The 17,980-nt window shown below is 44.9% G+C and overlaps 2 protein-coding genes across 2 annotated transcripts in view; one reads left to right on the forward strand and one right to left on the reverse strand.

Moving 5' to 3' along the window:
- The window catches only part of T265_04836 (hypothetical protein), a gene marked incomplete at both ends in the record, with an annotated part of 5,409 nt that extends 4,914 nt beyond the window's left edge, over nucleotides 1-495 (reverse strand). The window contains one exon of the mRNA XM_009169682.1: nucleotides 491-495. Within this exon, the coding sequence (XP_009167946.1) occupies nucleotides 491-495 (5 nt within the window). The remainder of the gene's footprint in view (nucleotides 1-490) is intronic.
- T265_04834 (hypothetical protein) overlaps nucleotides 1-5,322 on the forward strand; it is a gene marked incomplete at both ends in the record, with an annotated part of 120,963 nt that extends 115,641 nt beyond the window's left edge. The window contains 2 exons of the mRNA XM_009169680.1: nucleotides 1,754-2,372; nucleotides 4,461-5,322. Of these exons, the coding sequence (XP_009167944.1) occupies nucleotides 1,754-2,372; nucleotides 4,461-5,134 (1,293 nt within the window). The remainder of the gene's footprint in view (nucleotides 1-1,753; nucleotides 2,373-4,460) is intronic.
- Nucleotides 5,323-17,980: the final 12,658 nt, after the last annotated feature.

Consider the following 17,980-nt stretch of genomic DNA (forward strand, 5'->3'; position numbering starts at 1 on the left):
TCTAGTTTTCACAAAGGAAACTACTCACAAGTTTGCTGAAAACTCTCCGACAGCCCACAACCGGTTTCGCCCTTCTTGGGGCTCATCAAGTAGAACGTAAGGTTGACGGAAACCCGGGGACTGCGCCTACCTGATGAGCCCCAAGAAGGGCGAAACCTGTCGTGAGCTGTCGATGGATTTTCAGCAACCTTATGAGTAGTACACTACAAATATATACATGTATCGCGATATTTCAAATATCGTAGCGACTAAAACATGAGGCGGCCTGGTGCAGCACATTCAGTTGCCTGAGAACACCATAAACGAGAGATTCAGCTGGGTTCCAGGTGAGTCTCTCGAAAGAACCAAATTAGTTTGCAGATGAGTGTATATTCGCTTTAGCATTAATGTTTCAAATCGAATGATGGTTTGTTTGCCCTCCTCCTGAGTCAACTACGTGACCAGAATGCAATGGGAGTTTGACAGTCGGCGAAGCGGGATTTGAACTTACCGCATTTCTTCGGATATTCAGAATTGATTAGAATGTATTCCTTTGCTCATTTCGCAAGTCTCCGTTCAACTGTCGCCGCAACTTCAGGTCCAGTTGTAGATACGGCCGAATGTGACTAGTCTTTCGAGCGGTAGTGTGGTCGTAGCTGCGCAGCATGAGGAGATGGTCATTTGTGTGTTAGTGCCGTAGTCCGCTCAGTGCATCTAGAAATTCTGTCATGATTGTGAGCTCCGTCGTTGGCTCCAGTCGGAACACCGTTTGAAATATGCTGTAGTTCGACACGAACTTCGTTAGACGCTCGCAACTTTGTGTAGAGAACTCGCTGATTGGGCTACAACCCTCCGCGCCCCGAAAGTACCATAGCTGCTTGTTTCCGCAATTGGCCTGTTTACAGCCAACCTCATAAGGAGATCGTTTGTTTGCCTTTGATTTGGGGAAGCCCCCGAAGACTCTGCTCTACCCCGAGTGCTGCGTGCATATTTGGTTTGTTGACAAATATTGAGTGTACAGTACTGTTGGTCCCCAACAAATGGACATCAACAGACCCTACGGTGCGAACATTTGCATTTCGAATAGAGTAACTCAGGCATGTCCAGCATGCGCCACTGCCATTGTGGTACTCTGTCGGATAACGGAGCGCACACCACAGACTATGCACTATATCATGAGGAGAAATCCGACTAATCGAGGTGATCTCATCAGAATAGTGAGATAGGTTCAGTGGACGATTGACCATCTTCTACACTGTGACGTGATCCTGTTGACTCTGCGGGAGAACATCAAAATTCCCGGATCCTATGTGACTAGTTGGCATACTTTGAATTCGGACTAGCTAGTTGCAGAATTTGTAGAATTGCAGTTCACATCATCTGAAGGGTCTTCCGGTCCTGATACAATTACTCTGGTGAACCTTACTAAAAAAAAAGCACTGGGCTTGAGTTTCGCCCTATCAAAGCTCATCAGGCGTGCATTTTCCTGACCGTGCCACGGTTTGAAAAAAGCACGGGCTTGAGTTTCGCCCTATCAAAGCTCATCAGGCGTGCATTTTCCTGACCGTGCCACGGTTTGAACCCTCTTCGCCAGAATTAACTCCACCAGGACAGAAGGACTGTTCAAATGTGCGCGTGATGTGAACGTGACCACTTTGAATTTCATGAAACCGAACATCGAGTAGTAACTAGCGTGTCCCATGACCGAACTGGTCTATGAGCATAACTAGTGTTACCAATCTTGAATCATTTCCCTTATCGTTTTGCTCTTCAGACACAACAAAGTCTTCTTGTCAAAGCGGCATCCTCAATGGTCATCCCGTATAAATCTTTGTCTGAATTTATTCTAACTGAGTCAGGCATGATGACAGACGGGGTGGAGACCTATCGTATCCAGCGCGAGCAGGGCCCGAAGCGACTGTTCCACTACCTCCACACTTCAGTCAATCGGATTACAGAGCTTAACGATGGAACAATGGAACCTAATTCAACTTTTACCAAATTGCTTGGCGCGTTGATGTGCAACTGTGCCATCCGAAGGCTTCATGGTTCTGCGCTGTGGACACAGATATTATCTGTTCGCTCGGCTTCATTGTGGGATAAACCGCCACCCACACCACTGTGTGTATTTCAAGCATCTTTAGAGTTTTTATCTGAACAATCAACCCTTCCGTGCTCGACGCTTCGAACACTGGTGCATACAATCGCTTCCATTCCATCCGATTTGTCGTCTACCACGGCTAGCCTAAACGAGTTCACCGAAAGCTTGCTTTCTGAGGCACTGAGCCTTACCTCAGAGGATACCGACCGACAGCGGTCAACTCTCCTCCACTTATCCGATAAAATGCAGACAGTGATCGAGTTGTTCTTACTGTTGATCGGGGACAGTCTTGGTAAGTTCTGAATAAAATTGCTTGTGACTTCATATGGCAAATGATGTCTTTGTATGTTTCACCACTTTTCGGAGATTTCCCAATCGCACCTCAGTCCTCTGGCGTGATTGTCATGGATTCGAACCGTTTGCTACTTTCCAATGAACAAATTACCTTCGTTCTGATTGCCGCTAGTCTCTGACTCAGGAGTCGGAACCGCGAGATAGTGGTTAGGGTTTTCTAGGGGGGCCCTGCGGTTTTGAGGGCTGACCTTTTCTAATCCGTCCTTCCTCAGGAGGAGGCAACATCGCTGCCCCATAAATATGGACATGCTGGGGGTCGTCTGGGGGAACGCCTTACTGTCTTCACGCTCCTATTCCAGAGGAAAGTATGACCTTACCTTCAGACCGCCCCATAATACGATTACTCGCAGGACGGAGACTCGCAGTTCTTCGTCGGGCTGCTCTCCCTCTGGCCTACCTGGCATGGTTGAACCCGTAGGAGCTTAAGTGATTTTAAGGACGAAATACAGTCGATCCACCACAGGTGCGTCACTTTAAGGAAGCCATATTCGACTTCACGTTGTGTAGCTTGAGAACCGCGGAGCACTCGTCTCGAACAAACATTACTCGACTAGTGAGTCGCGCTAGGAATCCATATGAGTGAGGCCACTGAACATGGATGCAAATGAACAGAAGTGATTTTCAATGTCCGGGAATGAATTCTCTTACTCATGTCCTGTCCCAAACTTGATAGTCAAGCAAATAGCTTAATTTTCGTCTAAAAGAACTAGCCGTTTCAGTATTCCTTGCCGAAATGCCCGAGTATTATGCTTTCTTTAGTTGTTACCTTTTGTGTGAGAAAAACATTGACAAGCAACCAAAAAGTAACTTAGTTCCTCAGTGCTTGGGGTCCTGGTTACCCTGGTTCGAGAGGGGCAGTATCTCGGTCTGGTTCCCGCGTAAGCATGGTTTAGGATGCTTAAAGCTCCACTTTGGGAGTGGATGACAACTAAAACTCAAATTCACCACCGACCCATTCTAATTTTGTGTTTGGCCACTCGCGGAGGAAAAGATATTGGTTGTCAACCGCATCTAGCCTTAGTTTCAACGGGTGTCCAGTCGAACGCATTCGCGGGATTTGTCTTCGTATGACATGGCATCCTATGCTCCTTCTATCAAGTGACTACGAGCCCAGGTGCTGCCACCTATCTGGGCGTGTTCCACTGAAACTTTATTGCAGTATCCCCGTTGTAATCCATTATCAAGGCCTGCCTGCTTACGCTACACCAACAATCGGTAATGTAAGGTCCGAACTAGCCATCGTTTGAGTGTTCTCATTTTAGGATGTTCATTGGTCTTAATCGGCCCCCCACCCTAACGAATTATCGTGATATCGAGATGGCATATGGTCGACACAGTAACCAGAGCATTCCGTTGACCACAGGTGTATACTAGTCTCAGGTGAATAGATAGGCAAATGGATAGAATACTCCCATGTATTTTTAGGTTCTCATTTGGACATACTCACCGTCTCTTTATCAGACCAACAAACACTATTGTTCATCTTAGTTATCGCCTTTCACCCCAGTCACTTGATTTCACGCTCCATCGCTCTCTCTGTCACTGGCTTTTTCGGTTTTCCGGCCTAACCAGCTGCTATTTCTGGCAGACTGGATTTTCAGCAGTAGAAGTGCACTGTTTGTTTGCCGACTCAATCATCACAGATTAGTTTATACCTTTGGTGATCAACCCCGGTACACTTCACACGTATGTAAGCAAATGTGGTGCTCTGTGACTTCACCATTTGGCCACTGGCCACTGTAATCGGCGAAATAGTTGATCTGCATTACGATCCGGAGTTGAGGCGTGGGTTTTTCACAGGTTTATAGAAACTCTTGGTGATCTACTACTGGTCACTACTGAGTAAGGGGGCCTGTGTCCAGCCGCAGTGTTAGTCACAGCTTGTGAAAATCACGTTCTTTCCGAAGTCGATTCCACAACCCACGTCTCATCAGAATAGAACTAAGACCACCCATTCGGTTTCTCACCAGCTACCTCGTTCACTTTCTCCCTGAAACTATCTTCTGTTTGGTTGTTTTCAAATCAGATTCCCCCGTGCCAACGGAACGCGGCAAAAACCGGCAACGTTTGGACTCTCAACTTTGGGCCTGTTGGTTCGAACTTTGTCACCGCAGTGGACTGTTCGCAGAATCAAATTTCAACCTAAGTGCCTATCTTCTTCTACACCAATGGGTCAAATATGGTCTCCCACCTCATGGTCTTGCCGTCGCAGCTCTCAACGCCATGAAGCAAAGTCGCATCCCACCTCAATCGGATTCGATACGGTGGTCTATGGCACTGGAGTCGAATATTTTCAACATTTGCCTCTGTCAACGAGACCAAGTTCTAGTGTTGGACACACTCCATACTTTGTGCGCTCATGCCTCTGTGGCCAATCTTTTAGATGTTGATGTATGCGTTTGTTTTGTCTGTCTCCACGGTCAACTCTGGCCCGATCTTGTACGGCGGATCAAAGACGAACCACACCCTGTGTGTCCTCCACTTTTTCGTCATATCTTACGAGCCATTGAATTGTACCTATCCCAACAGAATTGCAACGACAGCGGTCACATATTCACTGCCCATTGTATGACCTTACTTCATCGGGCTGGTTTGTGGATTGAAGCTGGCCGGCTTGCTCGGATCCTTCAGGGTAGTTTGGCCGATCATACCGCTTTTCAGACCTTATTCAACTTTGTCCGTCGCGAACTACTTCCGTGATCCACACTCTTGCTTTCCCTTTTGTGATAACTTTGGGAAAAACTGTTGCTCTTCCTCCCATCTCTAGCTGTTTCAAACACGTTCCTGTGAAGAGTGACAGTTTTTCCAGTAATTTTTGATCTGTTATTTTTGTTTTTTAAATTCTCAGATCCCTATCGACCAGTCAAATATCACATTTTGTACCCGTCGGTCATTTTGTTTTGTGGTGTTTGGTTCATCTGAGGACATTACCCCTGATCAAAAGGCTTGCATTAACTGCATTGTTTTTCAGCGCTGAAGCTCCAAGTTGGTGCTCCAGCCACCTGCAGTCTTTCTAATGTTAATTTCTAGATGGCTGCGAGTGATCTTGATCGGTTCCGTGGTCGTCGATACGGTGAAGCTCCATGTCGTAAATATTGTGCAGTGACTGCCCATGCCTCTCGATCGTATGAAATAAGTATCTAATGTTTAATGGCGGTTTGTTCGTTTAATTAATCTTAGTGGAGGTTTAATTTTTTATCGACATTTTTTACTTGATCCGAATCCTCGCCTTTAACTTCGATTAGTCCGTAGTGATGAATTTTTAGCTTTCACCAGCGAAATATTGGATTCCTCTAGTTCTTCAACTTTTCTCCGACTTGTAGAGCCACGAAGCGAAACTACTTACAAATTACTCTAATTGCTGAACGTGGATACAGGGTCAGTCGGCATGAACTACAGGCGTTCTGGTCGGCAAATTCGCGTTTTAAGCTCTGAACCACACTGAGCTTAAATTAATGGGTGGCTATGGGTTTTCTTGATTGGGCGGCTCGTAAACCGCCTGGAAACCAGGCACCCCCGAATAACCATACGACCTTAATCACTTGGGGTTGATTCACAACACCAATATCCTTGGGAAAATAAGGGTCTCTCCCTACTACTCACAATGTTCCCATCTGTCAGGTGGGTAGCTCTCGTGCCACCCGAAGGAAGCATGAGGCATGGGATACTGCCAGGTCTCCCAAGCCTAGGAGCAGTCGAGTGCCGGGGTGGTTCGAACCAGGGATCGTCCGGTCAGTAAGTTCGTGCCTTAACCACTGGGCTATCTCCAGCTTGGTAGGGGTCAAGTTCAGGTTGATAGCCAGTCAATTTGTTTATTAAATGCAATATAACGGTAACTTTTGTAGTATGCATGAAAGCGTTCGTATTTCTGAGAATAGAACCCTCATCGAAACTGTCTGGGATGACTGGAAAGGTGTAGAGTTATCTATGTTTCCCCTCAAACGTCGTTTCTCAAACCAATAGTTGGCTTCAACTGTTGAAAACTCACTCTTGTCACAGCGAGCAATCCGGGCATTTCGGACTAAACTTTTTCACAGAACAGCAAGTGACTCTCCCATTCATTCCTCTGTTCTCACTGACCTCTATCGTGATGGAGTGCATTCAGTTATGGATTCCTTGTTCTCTTCGCGTGCTGTCTAAATAAAAGGTCACCTGTTTGAACTCTGTGGCATCTGGAGTGCTCTCCGAATTCCACGCGCTCATTATCTGATTCGATGCGGCTCTCAACTGCTGCTACACCAGACATTTCGCTCCTTGCTTCTAGTTGTTGTTTTTTGACAAGGACGGCACCAACTGCCATTTTCGTTTTGGTTGCAGCTTGGCACGAAATAATCCACGTGGTTTGGACGTCACCAGTTCGCCTTGGCTCAGCTCTAAATGTGTCGAACCGCGTGCCATCCCAATGGAATATCGATCACTCATGATCCCCAACAAGATGGGCACGCCTGTAGATCCTCAGAATCGTCTAAATTTGAATTTCAAATTTCCCAACCGGTCGCTCATTGGATGACCAAGACAACACTCTCTTAGTCCTAGAACACCTGCATCCTGAAGCATTTCTAAATTAAGACACCTTTATTCGTGGAATCCGGCTGTCAACTGTCCCTAACTCCCCAATTTCTCCCGCAAAGTAAATCTCCACAGACCGGTAGAATTCCATCGGAAACCACTGACTAGTTAGCGCGCAGGTAAACTGGGATCATCAACTTACTTGAGAATGCAGCACAAACGTCAGAGGAATGATGTTCTTCAGAGTGAAAAACCAGAATCATTCTTCGGTTCGCCCTAATTGATGCATCTTAGTAAAGTGATCAAAAGATGAATAGTATCTGTCCGTTCTAGACCACCCGGTTGTTGTTCTCTGTCAAACCTTTGATCCTACACCGTTTCGATCCTTACTACGTTGTTCATTCCAGCTAGGTCTAGGGTGAAAATATGCCATTAGAAGAGGCGTTGTTAGACCTTGTGGATACTGCACTACAATTCAAGTGGTCCTACACTCGTGGGGTGCATCGAATGTTACGTTGGTGGGAACGGCGGTGAACTGTGTGAATGAAACAGGGCAGCCAACACACCACAAATCACGTGATGACTGACTCTTCAGATCCACGGTCCTCTCATCATCAGAACTATTTGTCTTGCTTTTGTTCTGATTTCTCTATTTGGATGGTAATTCACACGAACGCGGAGGGTGTTTAGCTACCATCCAGCTCTTAGTCACCCAACAATGGAAGGGATTTCGCTCTGGAAAAAGTTTATTTCAGAAACGATACATTCACTGTTTTGTTCGCCTCACAGACCGTATTCACTGTATGTGGTATCCGGACGGGGCCACTGAATGCTCTGCCTACTCTGTCTTCCAACTCGTGGGAATAAAACATGGCGTTTTGGATAGGCTCGACTTTGTTCAAGATCGTTGTGATCCTCGCATATTTGTGGCGGGCAAGATGTTTCTTCCAGACTGGCACTTTTGTATCCGACGCACACTGAAGCTGGAAATGGAGAATTAGGAAAGGGAAAGAGTTGTATCTGGATCATCGATGCTCATGCTTGAAATNNCTCATGCTTGGTTGTTTATCGACTGGTTGACTGTAGGCTAGTGCGTTGAATTATTTTACTTAGCTGACAAATTCTGGCGATATGTTATAGTACTGGTAGGCACTACTGATGAAGCGTGCGAGTAGTATGTGGTTTCCTCATGGCTCCGTGTCGCGTCTAATGGAAGGTGGAACCTTGGGTGCTGCTTTGCAACGGCGAAGGGCTTTTCTCCATACACTGGTAGCTCGGCTGCATTTACTTGTTTGCCGAGTGTCGTGATCGACTTGCAAACGTTTCGTTACCTCTCGAGGAGACATCATCAGTGAGCAGTCAGGTGGTCTACTTCGCAATTCAATCCCGAAACTCATTGAACTGATCAACCTCCATCTGATCAACTACCAACAGATTCAATTCTTTAAGCATATCAGTCGTAAAATAAAATTTACACGCAGTTTTACACCCTCACAAAGTCTAGTGGGCATAAAAAATGGATTCACCTCCTTCGCAAATCTCGTCTTGACTTGGCTTCTAAACAACAGCTTGCTGGAGGAGCTTGCATACTTGAATGAACCTGCGTGTTATGCTACTCAGAACGTAACTTTTCAAGTGCAGTCGACACAGTGAAGCCTTAAGGGAGGGGTCTAACAAACAGGTGAGTCTAAGTTGCTAAGAGAATTTATGGGGTCACGTGTGGCGGGGTTGAGGAATTCCTGCATGCATTCCTCTAACAGGAGTGTGAAAGATTTAAGTTGTTTCCTGAAGATGGCCAGTACTTCCATAATTTTGGGAGTGGCCGTGAATCTGCAAATCCAAGAGGCAAGATGGACCAAGTAGCTACAGCGCGAATTTACTGACCGGAAGGTCCGTGGTTCGAACCCGACCTCTGCCCCTCGACTTCCCCTGTCTAGGCTTTGGCAACCTGACAGTATCCCAGCCCTTGTGTCTCCTTCGTGTGGCATGACAGCTAGGCACTGAAAGGTTGCTACATCTGAACGATTTTTTAAAATATTTTTCTACCTCTAAGTAACCAAAGAGCGTCCAAGTGTAAAATTTTGCCACTGTATAATTGCGTCTCCAAAAGCATAGTCGGGCACAGCGGCATCAATGTCAACTTCCTATGTCATAATTCCTGGACGCTTTTGAGCTGTGCTATGTCTCTGGTGTCATGTGGGTAAGAATATTGAGCGAGCTGCTCCTGTCAGGTCTCTTCCAAATCAGTCCAAAAACCGAGTGTATCGCGGATCTCAAACGAAACCTCTTCCTTGACCTGGACAAAACTTTGTAACTGCCCCTTTCTGTCACTCTATCTCCTTACCAGTTTTCTCGGACCGCTTAGGACAAACCCAGAATTGTCACATTTTGTCCTGATAATTCTGAGATGAATGTGATTGTCGCCTATCTTGTAAGACTCGAACTCAGTCCTAGAAGTGGATCCTAACAGACAGTATGTTTGTCTGAAATGGTGCGGTACCTGCTCCGATAGACTGTATACCGGACGGTGTCAGGTCGATTCGATCAACGTACCGTACAGATGTCACCATCCGCGGGACTGCTTCAAAGAGGTGTTGAAATTTGTCCAGCTGTGGCACTCCATCGGTGCCTGACTGTTATGCCACCCGAAGGAAGCATGAAGGTTGGAATACTGCCAGGTTGCCCGAACCTAAACAGTGGAAGTCGAGAGGTAGAGGTCGGTTTTGAACCACGGCCTTCCATTTAGTAAATTCGTGCTCTAACCACTGGACCATCTCGACATTTTGTAATTCATTCACTCTTAAACAGCGTGAACTCCTAATTGAACAAGCAGACGAAATGGAAGTAGTATGCAGGACGAAAACAGAGGAGTGCTGTCTGATTACCCGCCCAAACTTTCTAGGTAAACTGAATGAACCCAGGCTATTGAGATGATCACTAGCCCCGCATCGAAACCAACTTACGGTTTCCAAGATGGAAACTGTTCCGCAACAGAGAACGACTAGCTTGATTCAGCGGTTTCCATTAACTGACCAGAAGAACGAGCATGGGCGGAACAAATTACGAGCAGGTTAAATCAGCCATTTATTTAGCAAACTCGGTTTATGAGCTAAACATTTCCAGGAACACTTGATGTGGCCTTTTTTGTGCGAAAAACACCGGAAGAACCCCATGAATCTGACAGATGCTGAAGTGGGTTGTCATCAGTCGGTTGTCTTTCAAAAAACCAAGGTTCAATGTCCACAAGGTCTGAAGTGTGCGCTTGTCAAAATAAATCGATTTGGAACGAGAACACATCATTGGTAGAACACTGTGTTCCGATTTTTTAGAAGGGACGTAGGACCGCCGGGTGGATAACAGTCACGTAACGAGCCCTTCAGCTCAGCTTCCGAGGTCTGCTGCACGGATCGACCCATTAGTGGGTGATATAACCGGGTAATCAGTACAAGTTCAGCTCCGACCAAAAATGGATCGAGCATATGTTTAATTCGAAACAACTGTCTGGATAGTGTCCTTCTTTCAGGCGCCCTCAAAATGGACGTGTTTCTTTATATGAAAGCCACCTCTGACTGGCGCTGTCTAATAATCGAGAGTACCCTGGATACGTTTCTGTCTCCTAGTCCATGATAATCTCTCCGCGTCCAGCAGTGTCTTCGAGGGATTTTCCGTTGGCTCAGTACTGCTTTTCGGAAGAATAAATTATTCCTCAGTAGATGTGCAAACCACATTATCGTTCAGCTGTAGCACCCTTTCGGTTTCTAACTGCCATGCCACCCGAAGGTTGCACGAGGGCTGTAATACTGTCAGGTTGCCCAAGCCTGGACAGGGGAATTCGAGTGGCAGAGGTCGGGTTCGAACCACGGACCTTCCAGTCAGTAAATTCGCGCTCTAACCACTTCGGCCATCTCACCCCAAACCACATAATTTTTGCTGGTTTAGCAATGCACTTCGAATCTTACAAGACTCTGTACATTCCAACGCGATTTACGTCCAGCTCTGCGCTTAACAGGATCAGCATACACTCGATAAGTCTATGATTTGTGAACGAAATACGGAAGTTCTGACCAGAAAACCTGGTCAGACTCCCTCTTATTGTGGAACGACCAAAGATTAACAACACCTTGAGAAGTGTTCCAGTCCCACTGCGTCAACCATGTTTCAATTCTCAGTTCATCGAAAGAATTCAACAGCTGGGCCTATTCGTCCCTCTCTGCCCCCCCCCACTTATCAGTGAAAGAGATAGCAACTGGGGCTGGTGTACGTTGTGTACAGGTTTTATTGCTGTTTCGACATATCGGACGCTTCTAATCCCGCAAACCTGTCGCCGTGTTGAAGGTAACGACGCTTCTAACCAGACCAAATTAATTAACAGTAAACGTGATGGAATCCGGAATAATGTACCTGGACCGAACAAGTTCAGCTCAGAGGCAAATGGGTGATTTTACACTTGGAACGGCACTGGTTTGCTTTTGGGAATTCTCAATGGGTACTTGCAAGCTTTACTTAATGGAAAGTCCAGTCAATTATCAACAAATTTGCGAAAATGGATCTAATTTATTGTCATCTTGGGTTCCGAATTGGTTTCGATTCATTCACATCTGGTCGCTATCGGTTACTGCTTTCAGTTCGAAGAAAAGTTTCGGTGCTTGGTTGGATGTGATCACATAAGCATTCATAAACAGCGAGTGCTGTTCGGATGGTATTTGCTGGCTCATATCGTTTGTTACATCGGAAACAGATGAGTAAAACTTGTCTATATTTGTAATGGACTACTCATAAGGTTGCTGAAAATCCGTCGACAGCCCACGACCGGTTTCGGCCTTTTTTGGGAGCTCATCAGGTAGGCGCAGTTCCTATATATTCGTTAATTGCGTGCAATTTGGTTTCAAGTAGAACACAAGGTTGACAGAAACCCGGGGACTGCGCCCACCTGATGAGCTCCAAGAAGGGCGAAACCGGTGATGGGCTGTCGACGAGTTTTCAGCAACCTTATGAGTAGTACATTACAAATATATTTATGTATCGCAATATCTCGAATATCGTAGCGACTGAAACATGAGGCTGCCTGGTGTAGCACACTCAGTCGCCTGAAAACATCATAAACGAAAGATTCAGCTGGGTTCCAGGTGAGTCTCCCGAAAAACCAAATTAGTTTGCAAATGAGTGAAATTCGCTAAAATTTGTCTAGTTTTACCTCAAAGAGGTCCCAAAAACACCAGAATCGATGTACTGGAAGGAAGCGTCATCATAGCAACTATTCCTAAATCAATAAATTTGAAACTTTTCAAACTCCACCACTGTTGGAATACTACTCTGCTGATTTGAAAAGAAGGCATTTCCAAGGCCAGCTGTAATTCACCTTATATCAATGTGAAAGAAGCGACGCCAAGTGAGGATCTGAAAGCGACTGGCGTTTGCAGGTTCATTTTTTTGTTTACAGTCAAATAACTCCACGTCATTCCAAAAGACGGTACCCAATCAGGTGGCAGAACAATGATGCTGTGCCAGAGCTGGATCTATCGGCTACTCAAAGCACAAGATTGCTCATAACTCGCTGACAGTCTGTAACTAGTTTCGCCCTTTCACTTCAAGTTCATCAGGTAGGTGAAGTTCCCCAGCTTCCGCCAAGCTCATGCTCTACTTGAACCCAAGTTTGACGGAATTTACCAACCACTCTCGTTTACATACTGAATTGCGCATGAACCCGAATAACAATACGGTCTTGAGGTTAATCGACTAGTGAAAAGTCCACGAACTGACAAAGCTCAAAGCGATCTTCTCTGCGATGTGCAGTAGACTGGAATCCATTAGGAAAACGCCAAGTATGAGCATGACTTTCAGACCCCTACAAGTGACCGCTTTTAGTGGTCCCTAGAGCGAGAAAAATATTCTGATACAAACATTAGTTTATTAGCCCTTTACGTCACATACTAAACAAGCGCTGGAAACTACTTATCACCGAGAAGTAGCTGACGTAAAATTGGTTTTAATTCGAAATTTGATGTTGACATGCGTAGCATACGGGTCTCTGCAATTTTCGTCGATATCAGACCAGGTTCTATGGATTTCTTCACCATCTGGTGTAATTATTTCAGCCGGTACGTACGTGGCGGGAAGTATAAAACTTTGCTATCTCAAGTTACCTCATATCTAGGCGAATGAAGCTCCTGGCAAAGTCAGGAGGAACTGCCGGGAGGTTTCATCTTCCACAACGATTGTATACGGTGCATGCTCCTGTATGGATGTTTGAAGCGGCATCCAGGAAAGTCCAATAAACATCCAGTTAAAATCAACCTTTTTCTGGTCAGAATTAAACGAGATCAGTGACCGTGTCTGCTGTCTGTGGTTAACTCCTCACATTCAAGTTATCTTGCCTAGTACAACGCTATGCTTGGTAACCCACGTGTTTAGTATACGTTTCTTTCTCTCAAGGTCAACCTTCAAGAGACAGGCACAATTCGGAGGAACACTAAACCAATCTCTTTTCTTGATGTACACCGATATATTGCAGGGCTGGAAATTAGAGACTTTGAGGAACCTTAAACTGAATGAAATGATATTTCGAAAGATTCGCTAAGTTTTTGGAGAATTCATTACTACAGGATTATTTGACTTCGAAAGAAAATATCACCAGACTAACTGACTAAGTCAACAGTCTCGTCGAGACAGGTAGCTGAGAAATCATCGATTTCCTTCAACAGTCGCACCAAGCGTGCTTCGAATTTCCCGTTTATCGGTCTGGGTGACCATGCATTGGAACAGATAGGTTAGAAGCGAAAAAATGAAATCCATTTGATTATGGCTTAGAGCCACGTCATTTCTAAATGATTCTCGTCCAGTATTTGCTAAGTATTGATTTTTGGAAGGTCACTTCAGCTTGCCTTTGTGTTTGCTGCCGAAGCGCTTCGATTCACATGCTTTTTGTGTGTGTGTGTGTGTGGGCGTGCCCTTGTGCCGTTTCCGAATATTTTCAAACTCGAGGTCTGATCAGTATCTACACCGATAACACAACACGAGAAAGTAATGGCCTGTGTTTTCACTTATACATTGTGCAGTGAAACTGAAGACATTAAGTGGAGCGACCCCGATCGAGACAGCGCCACTGCTGTATATGTCGTGATCTGTGAGCACATGAACCATCATTTAGAGGAGGTGGGCTAACACTGGCAACAGAGGTTGGCTTTTTTGCCGTCGAAAGAACGAAACGCACCTATTATTTGTTGGAATGAAAATGAAGGTCAATCAAGGCACTTAACTTTGTTTGATTCCCCGTCATAGTCGTATGTTGTGCAATCAGAGGCTAATACTGAAGGGAACAAGGCCTCTGCTACAGAGTTACTTATTAGAAAGCACCAACTGAACAGTTACAGACTATTGGACAGCGAAGCAAAACTTTCATATGCAGCTTGTTTACAAAAACTGAATATCCATCTTCTCCTTGAACGCGTTTTCCTGAACTGTTCTGGATATTCACTGCCTGTTGCTCAAATGCAAGCGAATGCGACTCCACAAATTCCGCAATAGATCTCACTTTTCAAAACACGCGAAGCGAATTTACGAGAAAACATACTACTCGCATGCGCTATCAGTATTATTCATAGTTACACTACAACGAAAAAGTGTTGTTCTTTGGGACGTCTTCTGCCAAATCAAGTTCTTTGCATAACACGGCAAACGGTGTTGGTAAGGGGTATTTAGACAGATTTTGACTTTACTGATCGCTTAATCATGCAGTTCCTGGCACCCAGTGTGGTGTCTCCTGGCTGCCCGAGCGATCACTTCTCGGTAGAAGGCCTGTGTGAGTCTTTGAAATTCTTTATGGGCGATTCACGCACAAAAGCACTTATATTTTACTAGCAGCGAACGTCACCCCGAAACTTTTAGTATTTTCCAGTCGGTTCATTTAGATGCCGTTACAGCAGACGCAGTGCGAATATTTTATCGAACTCTAGGAACGCCAACAGCTTCATCCAAAAGCGGAAGCTCTTGAGATCGCGCAGCTGCTTGATGTGTTCACCTTTTGGCGTGCACAACAAACCCTTCTGTATATTTCTAATGCACTACTCATAAGGTTGCTGAAAATTCATCGACAGCCCACGACCGGTTTCGTCCTTCTTGGGGCTCATCAGGTAGGCGCAGTCTCCGAGTTTCTGTCAACCTTATGTTCTACTTGAAACCAAATTGCACGAAATTAGTGAATATACACTCATTGGGAAACTAATTTGGTTTTTCGGGAGACTCACCTGGAACCCAGCTGAAAAACCAAATTAGTTTGCAAATGAGTATGTTTCGCTAACCCCTTCTGTAGTTCGAGGATCCGATATGCCGATTGCTAGGTGATGTGAAGCACACTTTTCGGAGAAACCAGTCTGGTTGTAAAAAAAACCATTCATCAATAACTTCTACTGATTGGACTTTCCAAGCACTACTTGTTTCGAAATGAAGGCCATTAAGCGCGTTTATTTTGAACTAAGGCGGTAAATTCTGTTTGCGTTTGATAAAGAAAAACCAAAGCATAAATTGGAACTTTGCGCCCACTGTTACCGTTGAAGAGGGAGCAGCATGCATAGTTACCCGAAAAGACAAAGGTTCATGATTCTTCGACGGTGTCTACTTTGAATGTAGAGATCAATCAGCTGTACACTTGATGTTTCCAAATCATTCTTAGAGTTGTTAACAGATTACTCAAATTCAAGCAATTAAGTTTGTGAAAACGGGACACTTACCTAGAAAACAGACAATCCAGGGGAGCCACATTTCTGTTCCAGCAGTAGCTGCAAACAGAAAAAAAAATGTGCTTTTCAACGTAACGTATTGCACGTTGAGAAGATCATGTTAAAATTAAAATTAAATCAAATCGTTCAGGTGTGGCTGAACCCTTTCGGTGCCTAACTGCCATGCCACCCGAAGGTTGCCCGAGGGCTGGGATACTGCCAGGTTGCCCAAGCCTAGACAGGGGAAGTCGAGAGACAGAGGTCGGTTTGAACCACGGACCTTCCGGTTGGTGAATTCGCGTTCTAACCACTTGGTCCATCTCGCCCATGTTGGAGTGCGGAAATTGCACTGTCGCCGGTCATTGATGGTTTCCAATTTGCATGGACGCTGCGACACACCGAACTTCTAAAAAGAACATAAATTCCCAAATTCCAGATCTACAAAGACTGATGTTAACTGCTTTACTACGCCAAGGTCTCGACCGACCCTCCAGTGAAGTATCGGTGGGATTGAGAGTGTGGTATTTTGCCTGGTTAACCCCACCTTACTTAGGTTTCAAGTAATAACTAAGGCGAGGTGTGGCAGTTTATGCAAGAATAATTTGCGAATTAGTATTCGAAGCCATATGAATCCGGTGATGTCGTTTGGGGACTAGACACAGTGCATCACATGTAAGGTAAAAATGAACTGTTCCCGATAGAAGTTGAAATGCGATGTACATTGGAGAACCCCTATGGAAGCTTACATGAGGGGGATCTTTAGGATGCCTTCTACCGGTTTGAGGGAGAATTGTCTGAGGACCGTACTCCACAAAGAGTAACAAGAATACTGTGACAAAGTTTGCATCAGGTTGACACCTTTTTACCCCATTAGGTTGATCCGTTTGGCACACTCGAGGGCTGTCGAGGGGTTCAGTGAAAGGAACATATGGTTGTTGCACTGTGCTACGAATGTCCCCTGCTGTCAATGATCATACTGAAGAAAAAGTTGCGTATATATTAGTCATTCTTCATGTACCAAAGGCCTGGCATGTAAGGTGTACTGGCCTTTGGAAAATCTTTCAGCAGTGTCTAACAGAAGCCTCTATAAATCTACTAAAGTTAAGGCCAACTTCTGGTAATTTTGTGCTATTCAGCTAGTGCACCAAAACAGTCTTCGTTCTTCTTCTACACCTCGTTTATTGGCCGTTACGGATCGCAAAGATTTTTGCAATTCGAGAACACAAAAATGGCGCGCAGAACACCGAGACTTCTGGTCAACAACCAGGGGTGAAAATCCTGTTGCGATATGAGCAGCCTCAAACAAATAACCGAGTTACTACGCTTTTTAAAGTGAGGCACGCGATAAATATAAAACAAACTAGGCCAGAGCTTATGAGGTAATTCGAACGGCGTCATGAAGTGCTTTGGAATGAGACTGACAATGGCGGATAGCTCCAAACTCCCTTCTCCCTGAGCGAATGCTGAAACGTGTACGAAACCATACATTGACTGAGAGGCACATGAGCGAAAACGCACTCTCTTCACTACTTCAAGTATAATTTGGCGTTGTACAGACGTAACGTACTACTCATAAGTTTGATGGACTCTCCGACATATTTTCCCCAGCCTGTGCTACGACCTATGATCAATGAACTTTTGGAAAGAAGGACGTCTAATAATATAGTCTAAGCAGTACTGGTCACAAGCAAACAATTAATCAGTCACTGGAAATCCTCNAACCAAATTATTTTGCTAATGAGTGTATTTCGCTAACCCCTTCGAGGATCTGATACGCTGATTGCTAGGTGAAACCAGGAGAAACCAGCCTAGTTGTTAAAGAACCCATTATCAATCACTTCTGCTGACTGCACTTTCCAAGTACTACTTGTTTCGAAATCATTTGCCCTCTGACGAAGAGGACCATTAGGCGCGTTTATTTTGAACCAAGTCGGTAAATCTTGTTCACGTGCAATAAAGAACAAGAAGAGCTAAAATCGGACCTTTGCACCCATTGTTACCGTTGAAGAGGGAGTAGCATGCATAGTTACTCGAAAAGACAAAGGTTCATTATTTTTCGAGGTGTCTACTTTGGATGTACAGATCAATCAGCTGTATACTTGATGCTCTCAAATGAATATTAGAGTTGTTGACAGATTATTCAAAACCAAGCAGTTAAGTTTGTGAAAACAGGACACTTACCTAGAAAACAGATAATCCAGGGGAGCCACATTTCTGCAGTAGCTGCAAACAGAAAAAATGTGCTTTTCAACGTATTATCAAGCACGTTGAGAAGATCATGTTAAAATTAAAATTAAATCAAATCGTTCAGGTGTAGCTGAAC

The sequence above is a fragment of the Opisthorchis viverrini genome (genome assembly GCF_000715545.1).
Source record: "Opisthorchis viverrini unplaced genomic scaffold opera_v5_85, whole genome shotgun sequence".
Taxonomy (NCBI): Eukaryota; Metazoa; Platyhelminthes; class Trematoda; order Opisthorchiida; family Opisthorchiidae; genus Opisthorchis; species Opisthorchis viverrini.